Genomic DNA, 11,185 nt, shown 5'->3' on the forward strand with positions numbered 1-11,185 from the left:
TGAATTAGAGTGTGGCCCCTAAGCTTCTGTAGGCACCCTGTAGTCCAGTCTTTGCTCAAAGTTTATAGGTAGAAATAAAGTATTGGCAACGTAGTGTGGGGAGGAGCCTTCTAGACAACTGGACCCATTGGCCTGGATTTTAAAAACAATGAGTAATGCAGCTATCTTCAACCCATGGTGTGTAATCCCACAGTGTTCTGTATAGGTCATCTTACCCCCATGTGCAGTAAATGTTGCTGACTTCCAGGGTTTTATCCCAACTTTATTTGGGAGACTGCTTCTGTAAGTATAAAAGTCTCATGAAGGGCTTGTAAATGCAAATAATTTAACAACAGGTTTCTTGGTACTCACTTTCCTCTCTGTCATGGGTCTGTACTTCAAATGTGTGTTATTTACCCACCAAGTAAATTGGTCTTATTCTAGAATTCATCAGCTTCTCTATCCTAATGCCTAATTCTGCAAAATATCTAGATTTTTTTGTAAGGGTTCAAATCAAACCAGCTTTGACACAAGTATCTTATGACTGTTAAAGCCTGAATCAGTTCTAACAGTAGAAGATCTGTATTCTGACAGCTTGTAAGGTTTGACTTTTACTGGGTAACTTCTTGGCATCTCAAAGGCTCGGATCAAGTGTAGTACTGATAGCTATCTCTCTTCTCGTTTGTGATATGTTGTAGGCCACATGCCAATACATTCCATCTTGTTGAATAGTAGTGTACTCCATGAATAATTCCATTGACTTCAATGTGGCCATTAGTGGAATATAAGCCTGGCTCTATGAATGGGTTAACAAATAACTCCATTTGTTTTCAAATGCAGGCTTTTATTTGAGTGTTTGGTGCCTTCCATTTCCTATGTTCTATCTCTTTCTGAACAGCCTCTACCATGCTGCATTTGTTTTGTGAAGTGTGTCTAGCAGGGAAGTGCAGCTTGGCATCGGCTCCAAAACTTCTTTCAAGGATTAAAAAAAAAATCATAAATAAGACTTTTTTTTTCCCCTTTCTCTCTCTTTGCATTGCTGCCTGTCCTTCATGTGTAGTCCAGACTGTGGACCAGTGAGAGGTTGTACCGTGTCGTTGTCCCTTTTCTGTTCTTCCAGAAACAATAGAGGCTGGTGGTGGGAAGCTGGTGGTGATGTTTTGATGCCACTTGGCACCTAAATTTCCAATCTTAGCATGTATTTGTGGAACTTGATTCTCTCTCCATCAGGGAACTGTAACAGCTGCTTTGCTATTTTGCCCAACTCTGTGGGAATTAGCCAGTAGCTAATATAACTAACACTGCTTATCCAGCCTTTCCATAGTCGGATTTATTCCTCCTATTTAGAAGTCATGAAAACGCCAGGGGACTCTACCCTTTGACAGAAGTCCATGACACCTGTTCCCAGATTGTCACAGGCAAAGTTTGAAAATGCAGTGGTTGTCTGTTTATTTTACTGGTCCTTGATTTAATACTGCACATGCATATAAGCTGGTTCAAATCCTGCTTGCTTAGCTCAAGAAAAATAGTTTCTTGAAGTTCATGGTACTCTCGAGTGAGTAATGCTCACAAGGACTTGGTCCTTATAGCATAGATCTTCTCTGACATGTGACAGTGTAAGCTTCCTACTAAACAGATCCCTTTCTTCTCCATGTGGGGTTGGATAGCAGGACGTTTTTATCCTGGAGAAATTTGGGTTGGGGGACAAATTATTAATTGTTCTTCATCATGATAGAAGTTTCATGATTTCACCATGGATAAAGATTTAGGAGGTGTATGTCTTAAAAAACAAACAACAAAATCCAACATATTTCAAAGTTATCAGTGATTAGGTCTATGTGTGTCAGTGGTACTGCTGTCTAGGTGAGTGGAACAAAAGTTAACAACTCCCCACATAAATAGCCAGAACTTTTTTAATCATGGTAGATAGTTAGGTTAGTTGATTAATGGCAGAAGAAAGCTTGTTTTAAAAGTGAGTAAAACTTATGTGGCTTACTTTTGACAAACCACAGCTCATTAAAAATGGATGAGCGGAAGAGAGGGAGTTCAGTTCTGTAAAGTTCAGTAATTGGAGAGGCCTTTAATTAAATGACTTGAAGTAGATATTTGTAGAGTGTTTGCTTAACATATTTCTGGGTTTAATCAGATTGACAGGCTTAGAAATGGTTTGAGTTGGGCAAATAAAATATTTAAAAAAATCATATTTACTATCTTATGACCCTAGCCTTGGACTGTGCTGTCCAGATATAGTGATAACTGGGAGAAGCTGTAAAACAACCCAGATGTTAAAATAGACTTGCATGTCCAGTAATGTAGTCAATTCCATCCTTGGCAGTGCTTTGTACTTGGCTTGATCTTGCAAACTATAGCTTGTCAGTTGGGGTGGCAGAGCTGTTCTGGGGCTAAAATGTGGGTTTTTTTTGTTTGTTTGTTTTTTTCTGTAGCGGAGGTTTTTCCATAGTTGTAGTCTTTGGTCTGGTTTTGTCTCTGTTCTCTCCTCCTATTTTCCTCTGTCTGTCTCTCCCCTCCTAAATTGCATCAGTTTTAAAAAGCATTTGCTCACTTTTGTAGAAGTCTTATTTCAGTGGGTGGCAAAAGACAGGTTTTTTCCCTGTGTGTTAATGTTTTTTTTTCTTAAATAAACAAATTAACTAGAAGACTTTAAGTGAAGTTTACAAACAAATTAGCATATAGCACAAACAGCTCTTACTACCTTAACAAGGCTTCCCCTTCTTTCTTCTTAGGAAGATGAGGTTGAATTTGGATGTCACTAGGCTGTGCTTTTTGCTTTTTCACTGGCTCACTCCATCTGCAAGCTGATTATGAATGCTTCTCCATTTCATGCATGCATGGTTAGTTTTATATGCATGTTGTAACATCAGAGCTCACTTTAAATTTACAAATAATAGTAAATGTTATTTCAGCTTTTGGTTTTTTATGCCTCTGTCCCATATGAGACCCATCGCAGCATGGCTGTATGGCATTGCAGGATTTTTTAGTCTGCTGTCGATGTTTCTGCCTGGGGAATATTTTCTTTGTTTAGCTCATACCTCAGTAGGCTAAGTACAAAGAGATCTAAATATGCCATTCTGCTTTCCTCTTTTTCTTCTCCCTCAGCCAGGTGACTTGCTCTACTTTCCAAGAGGGACTATCCACCAAGCCGATACTCCTCCTGGTGTTTCTTATTCAACTCATGTGACCATCAGCACCTACCAAAACAAGTAATTTTTTCCTTACCATTTTTATAGCATTGCTTCTTTGGCAGCAGTTTGGGCCTGTGTGTGGATAAATGTCTCCATATTGTCTCCATATTCCTGAACAGGGACCAGCACATGTCCTCCACTAGAATTGTGGATGGACCCAGGGCAGGCATCGCCATGCCTAGGGTCAGGGATGATCTAGTTAGGGAACTTTTGGAGGGGCTGGATGTGTTTAAATCAGTAGGTCCAGATGCTCTTCACCTGAGGGTGCTGAGGCAATTGGCACGGGTCATAGCAGGGCCCCTGGCACAGCTCTGAGTGCTCGTGGGGCACTGGCCAGGTACCAGAGGATTGGACAAGGGCTGGTGTGGTCCACATTTACAAGAAGGGGAAAAAGGAGGACCCGGGCAATTATAGGCCAGTCAGTCTTACCTCTGTCCTTGGGAAGACCTTTGAGAAAATTATCAAGGAGCACATCTACAAGGGCTCAGCAGGGGAGGTAATGCTCAGGGGCAACCAACGTGGGTTTGTTGAGGGCAATTCCTGCCTGAATAACCTGATTTCTTTTTATGATCAGGTCACAAAGTCCCTGGAGGAGGGTGTTGGGGTGGATGTCACCTTCCTGAACTTTAAGAAGGCCTTTGACACAGTTTTCCACTACATTCTCTCAAAAAAACTAGGTGACTGCGGCATTGATGCCTACACAGTCAGATCGGTCGCAAATTGGCTAGATGGTCACACCCAGAGAGGGATGGTAGATAAGTCATTTTTGACCTGGAGGTATGTAGGCAGTGGAGTCTCCCAGATCAGGATGTGTGGGTGGAAAGCATGCTGTCCAAATTCACTGACGACACCAAGTTGTGGGGTGAGGTGGGCACGCTGGAGGGGAGGGACAGAATCCAGCTAGACCTTTCCGGGTTACTGAGGTGGGGGGATGGGAATAGGAGGGAATTCAACGCAGACAAGTACAGGGTACTGCATCTAGGGAGAAGGAACCAGCAACACACCTATAGGCTGGGGAATACCCTATTTGTCAACACGGTGGCAGAAAGGGATCTTGGAGTCACTATTGACTCCAGGTTGAACATGAGCCGCCAATGCGAGGAAGCGGTCAGTAAGGCTAACCGCACCTTGTCGTGCATCGACAGATGCATCACAGACAGGTCCAGGGAGGTGATCCTTCCCCTCTAAGCAGCATTGGTCAGGCCGCAGTTGGAGTACTGCGTCCAGTTCTGGGCACTGCACTTCAAGAGGGATGTGGCTAGCATTGAGAGGGTTCAGAGGAGGTCCATTTGCATGGTCAAGGGACAACAGGGCAGGCCCTATGAAGAGCGGCTAAAGGGCCTGAACCTACTCAGCCTCCACAAGAGAAAGCTCAGAGGAGATCTGGTGGCTGTTTACAAACTCAGCAGGGGGACCAGCAGAAATTGGGTGAGGCTTTGTTCCCTCGAGCACCACGCGGGGTTACTAGGAATAACAGCCATAAATTGCTAGAGATAAGGTTCAGGTAGGACATCAGGAGACATTGCTTCACGGTTAGGGCTGCCAGGCTCTGGAATGGGCTCCCAAGTGAGGCGCTGCTCTCTCCTACCTTGGGGGTCTTCAAGAGGAAGCTGGACAGATATTTGGCTTGGGTGATGTGACCTTGGCACCCGTTCCTGCCTGGGGCAGGGGGTTGGACCTGATGATCTGTTTAGGTCCCTTCTGACCCTAAGCACTATGATACTATGAAATGCAAAAGATGACCTGGAATACAGGTCAGAGAAGCAGCACTGTTTTTTAAAGCACGGATGTCAAATTCAAATGCATTGGGTGAGATCTGGACTGCGGGGTGTCATGCTACAGCTGCTAGTGCTGCTGTATTGACACAGCCACCATGTGGGGGTTAACATCACCTGTGCTCCTTGGCCTGCTACTGATTTGTGCCCTTGCTGAAGAGAAGGCTATACAGCATACTTGGCTGCATTAGTAGGAGCGTTGCCAGCAGATTGAGAGAAGTGATTCTTCCCCTCTGTTCAGCTTTGGGAGGCCACATCTGGAGTACTGTGTCCAGTTTGGAGAGAATCCAGTGGAGTGCAATGAAAATGGTTAGGGGGCTGGAGCATATGATGTATGAGGAACAGCTGGGGGAACTGGGCTTATTTAGTCTGGAGAAGAGAAAACTGAGAGGGGATTTAATATAAGCCTTCAACTACCTGAAGGATGGTTTCAAAGAGGATGGAGCTAGACTGTTCTCAGTGGTGATGGTTGACACAACAAACAGCAACCATCTCAACTTGCAGTGAGTAAAGTTGAGATTATAGGTGAGGAAGAATTTTCTTACATGGAGGGTAGTAAACACTGGAGCAAGTTACCCAGAGAGGTGGTGGAATCTTCATCCTTGGAGGTTTTTAAGACTCAGCTAGACAAAGCTTTGGCTGGGATGATCTAGTTGGAGCTGGTCCTGCGTTGAGCAGGGGGTTGGACTAGATGGCCTCCTGAGGTCCCTTCCCACCCTCATTTTCTATGATTTGCAGGTCAAATGAGGCTTGGAAATTTGCTGGAAGGTAAAGGCGTGGGGATGATGTTAACTCCCTGGGTACTAGCTGTGCTGGCACAGTGGCTCTGGAAACTGTGGTGAGAAGTCCCCACTGGTCTGATCCAAAAGTGAAATTGTCCAGCTGGAAAAAACCCCGTGAGGCTGGATCAGGCCTGCAGACCATATGTTTGACCCCCTTACTTTAGGGCAAAGGCCTTGCAGTTAGGTTTATTGGGTTCTCTTCCTGGTCCAGTTAGTGCGCTCACTTTTTGACCTTAGGCAAATAGCTTTAGCCTTTGGGCCGCAGTGTTTGCAACTGTGTTAAAAGGACAGCACACACTGCCTTCCCTGCAAAGTATTGTGTGGTTTACTGTTTTGAAATCTTTCAGTAGATGATAGATACTGTAAAGGTGCAGCAGTGATTAATGAAATCTAAGGCAGTTGGAGTAATAAAAATTGGAGATGGAATAGTTAATTAATTGACACATGAAAACAGGAAACAAGCTTTTTTTAAAACTGTATTGCTGAACTTTGCAATTATTGTTTACCAGCTGGAGAATCAAGATGGAAAATAAGGTGACATGCAGATTTACAGTTGTGTTTTACAACCTTTTATGAAGGGATGAGGTTATGGCTTATCTCTTAACCCAAAGAAGGATTTCTGAGCACATAGGGATGAATCCATCACCACTCCTTGCACCTCAGCCTCTTCTCCTTGCCTGCCTCTGGTAGTGACCCAGACCAATCCTTGCTGTCTCACTTACTGTAAAACCTTCTTTGACAAGAATCCTCTACTACAACCTCCATCTGCTTCCCAGAAATTAATTTCTCTGTCCGCATTATTGCCTAAACTTTCTTCCTATGGTTTCCTTTCCACCCCAGGAGAGGTCTGTTTCTTCCCAACTGGCTTTCAGCCACTGACTCTTGAAGTGACAGTGATTCTCAGCCAGGGTGCCAGGGCAGTCTTGAGTTCTCTGAGATCCTTTGAAGGGTGTTGCTGAGGTGGGAAAAGATAAACCATATATGAGGAGGTAAGTAGATAAGCTAAGGCTCAGACTTATTGTCCCTGCCTGGATGCTTCCCTGTCCGCATTGCCTGGTCCTCTGCAAGGAGAGTAAGCACCATAATAGATTAACTAGCTTTGGAAATGGGGTGCCAGTCAGTTCACAAAAGTAATGCCTCAAGTCTGATGAGAGGCACCTTGAGTCTAAAAAGGTTGAGAATCACTGGGTTAGAAGTTGGATGCAGCAAGGGTTTCCACTGGCAGCAAATTGTGGCCAGATATGACTAGACCCAGTTCAGACAACAAACGTCCTTGTATGTCACGTCCCCTACTTGTTGGGAAACCTGAAGCCCAGAACAGCAACCTCTGTACTTGATCTCCTGGTAACCACCTTTAAATGACCAGGTGTCAGATTTCCTACTCCTGGAAATTGGTCCATATCCTCAAAGTTAGGATGAAACAGCTCAAAGAAAGGGGCTCCGTCTCTACCAAACACTGGGAGAGTCTTTGCTGATTTAACTTTACAGTGGGATTCAGGGTTGGTGATGGCTAAAGGGAGTTAATGTTCCAAGAACTGTTTCCAGGTCATCCCAAAGTATCTGTCTGGATTTTAATGGAGATGCGGTATTTCACCTGCTTCAGTGGAGCAGAAATTGCTTTGGGTTTAGGCATGCAAACAGATTACTCTAAAATACTAGATTACAGACTCATTGCATTTCAGCTGCTCTGTATTCACTGCTTGTGCGCATGCTTTTACTTGCAGTGGATGTGAAGTAGCTTGTCCCACTTCCGCTGAGACCATACTCTGCAGGGAAAGAATGCGCACATGGGCAGCTAAATCATATCACCAGATAGGTTACACGTTCATGCCCCAGAATAGCTTGTGACAGTGTTTTCTTCAGCCAACACCCTCTGTCTTTTCACGGTAGAGATTTTTTTGGGAGCTGGGTGCTGTACTGTGAATCCATTCAAGGGAATCTTTTTGTGTGATCAGAATAGGAATTGCCCAAACCAGGCTCAAATACTGTTGGTCAGCACTGGAGAAAACATGGCTTTACACAGGATTGCCTGAGGTTGCCCTGTCAATCTGAAGTCCAACAGAAGGCATGGTCATTTGGCATCTTATAAACCAGTGGTCTCCAAACTTTTTTGATCGTGCACCCCTATCAGTATGTATATTTATATTCGCACTCCCCTATCAGTAAAAAATTTTTGAGCACGTACCCCCAGTATATGTATATTTATATAAATATACATATAAATAGAAGTTCTAATATTTTCTTCCTGCACCCCAGTGGATTGTCTTGCGCACCCCCTGGGGTGCGCCCACTCCTCTTTGGAGACCACTGTTATAGACTACATCAGAGATGTATAGCATAAGCTTTCATAAGCAGTAGGCTTACTTCATCAGATGATGTGAAGGGACTGCACGAAGCTCTGAAAGTAAGCCTGCTGCTTACAGAAGCCGGTGCTGTGCATCTCTGATTTAGTTTATAAGGTACAAATCTACCCTGCTTTCTGTCTTGTATCAGTTCCCCAGAACACAGTTGATGAGGGCCTGAAAAGCTTTTGTTGAGTGAACATAATTTCCTTAAGGCAAGGCGCTAGAGAAGCAGCACTGTCAAGGAGAGTATTCTGATAATGGTGGCAGTCTGAGAACCAGGAAAAGGCTTTAAGGGTACTGAAAGGTATGATGTTACATCTACACAGGCTGCATGAGGTGGGAACATTTTTCCCCTTCTTGCAGCAATTTTGTGGACAGCTGCTGCTTTCTATTGCTTGTGCTTATAGGTAAAGCACAATGATGAGATTGTGGCTGACCATGTTAACAATGCACAGGACGATCTGTTTCCTTTTTGGAAATTGAAAGGTGTCCTTTTGATACATGTGATAGTGGTGGCTTGGTTTTGTTCCTCTGCTTCATGAGAGGAATGTCTTCTGAGCCTTGTTTTCCTTGGTTCAGGGCAGTGGAACAAATGGGACATTTATTTTAAATTTTAGTTTGTCCATCTAGTGCTGCTTTTTATTGACCACATGAAGAAGCAGGGGATGGGGGAAGAGACTGATTATGTAGGCAGCATAATGTGGCATGAAATCTGTGTTCTTCAAGTAATATATGCATACCCAAGGAGTACTTATTCCAACATCTAAATACAGACCCTGGTGTGTGCTGTTTTTGTTTTAAGTGTGCGTCATACAAATCATCTAATTTCTTTTACTGTCATCTTATTTTTGTATTTTCTAGCCTTAGAATGTTTTTTTTTTCTTCACATTGATAAAGTTGCCTATAAAATCATAACACAGCCCCCTTCTGCATCTGTTGATCTCTTCTCTGTTCCAGTCCCATTTTTGCTAGCCCCACCTGAGTCCTAGTCCAGATGCACCATATTTATTTGAATATATGATAAGGCAGAGGTTCTCAAACTGTGGTCCATGAGCTCCATTCAGGTGGTCTGCAGAAAGATTGCAGAACAGTTGAGAATATCTATACTTGTAAGACTATTAAAATATTAGTAGTGCTTTGATTTGTAGAACAAAAAAAAAGTTTATTAAGTGGTCTGCCAGGACCCTCAGCAATTTTCAAGTGGTCTGCGAAAAAAAAAAGTTTGAGAACCACTGTGATAAGGTTCCCACCCCCCAATCGGCATGGGAGGAAAAAAGCTTCTTGTCTTGCATTTGGATATAAGGGAACCTCATTAGATGCATTGTCTATCATTAAATGTTTGCTAAAAGCAGCGTGTGCTCAGTCATGGAAACTAGCTATTGTGTTGCTTAGATGCAGCCATTACTGAGCATGACTGTAAAATACATGACCCATATTGGGCAAACAGACTGATGGGCACCTTTATTTTTTAATTTTGTGCCTCAGGCCAAATCAGCCAAATTGGTTCCAAATTTCATTGACTGAGCAAAGCTCAATTATTTAGGTCTGTGTGGTACTACCACTGCCAAGTATCATACCTCCCAGATTCTTCAGCCTGGGGCTTCAGGTACCTCTAAATCTATGGCAGGCATCCTACGTGCAGGCCCAAACCCTCTGGTCTCACTTGCCAGTAGCCCAAAGGCCATAGGAGCAAGCTAGAGGGAAAGGACAAGAGTAATTCCCCATTACATAAATTGTGTAGCCACAATCCTCCCATTGGAATCTATAGTAGATTCTCTTAGGGGGTGGTGGATTTACTTGTAAAGTCTCAGACAGTAGGCCTGCTGAGGAGGAATTGCTGTACTGTTTGTTCATGACCTAGAATGTTGCTTTAAGTTCAGGTTTGGAATCCACATTAGCTGTGGAGCTATCATGAACACATGAAACAATACTACCAATTCATAAAGCAGTGGGAAGGAAGTGGTTGTACTTTGAGTTGATCAGTTGTAACTGTTTAATGTCTTCATGCTTCTTTGTAATAAGCAGAAACTAAACCACAATAATTTAGGAGTTTCATTAAGGAGTAATCCATCTTAATTTAGCTTTCACTTATGGGATAGGAGCAGACATGTGAAACAATTACGGTAAATCAGCTGATGTTTTCCCATGAGCATAATTGTTTGGTCTGTCCGCAGCCTAGTCAGTGAAATTCCTGTCTGAGTTCACTGTAAGCACCTTCTGGGAACAGCTTCTGTCTGAGCTTGATATCGAAGTGATTGATTCAGTCCTTTCTGTTTCTTTCTGCCCTCCAGTTCTTGGGGAGACTTCTTGTTAGATGTGATTCCTGGGCTCGTGTTTGATACAGCAAAGGAAGATACGGAGCTACGGACAAGCATACCTCGGCAACTGCTTATGGTAAAGAGAGGGGACAGAAGGAGAACCAGCATAAGTTTTTCATGTGTTAAAGAAGTGCTCAGGACAGTCTAGCTTGTTGCCCTTAGGAATTCATAAGAATTCCTTGGTGGGATCATTTGAGAAACAGGTTGGTCTGCTGCCTAACAACAAAACCACCTCCTTGTAAGGTCTTCAGTTCTTTTCCATCTTCAGCTCCAAAGAATAGGCCACCCTGAAGCGCAGCCTGTCTTGCTTTCACTCAGCTCTGCATCTCCAGCTTGCTCTAAGTCTGTGATTCCCTCCACTTCCCCAAGCAGTTGTAATGCTTTGGAGCACCATTCTCCCTTTACTTTGCCCTCTGGCAGGGTTCCTGAACTCTTAAAGCAGGCTGCCCCATAAGTTGTTGTGTGGTCTGTGGCTTGTGCTCCTGTTGGTCTGTTACTTCTTTGGCATGTCAGCGTGCAGAAGGAACAAGCCACACATATGTAACCCCTCCAAGTGACACCTGTTTGGTGAATTGCACTACATTAACTAGGGACAAGATTAGTGCGAGCTGTCTGCACAGCACAGCCAATAACTCCATTGTCTTGGGAATAAATGATACTGTCAGATACAAGTGTGAAAGGCTATGAGGAAAATTGAAAACATATGCTGAAGCAGTAAAAGAAATGGTTTTCATTGGTGGGGGGCAGAAGGGCTGGTTATAGGTTTTTGGGGGCCTGTAGGTG

At 43.6% G+C, this 11,185-nt stretch overlaps 1 protein-coding gene across 1 annotated transcript in view; it reads left to right on the top strand.

Annotated features, from left to right (window-relative positions):
- Positions 1-11,185, top strand: part of MINA (MYC induced nuclear antigen) — a 39,702-nt gene that overhangs the window by 17,802 nt on the left and 10,715 nt on the right. The window contains exons 5-6 of the mRNA XM_019525722.1: positions 3,097-3,200; positions 10,376-10,478. Coding sequence (XP_019381267.1) covers positions 3,097-3,200; positions 10,376-10,478 — 207 coding nt within the window. The remainder of the gene's footprint in view (positions 1-3,096; positions 3,201-10,375; positions 10,479-11,185) is intronic.

This window comes from Gavialis gangeticus, unplaced genomic scaffold (genome assembly GCF_001723915.1).
Source record: "Gavialis gangeticus isolate Ggan-Ray unplaced genomic scaffold, GavGan_comp1, whole genome shotgun sequence".
NCBI lineage: Eukaryota > Metazoa > Chordata > Crocodylia > Gavialidae > Gavialis > Gavialis gangeticus.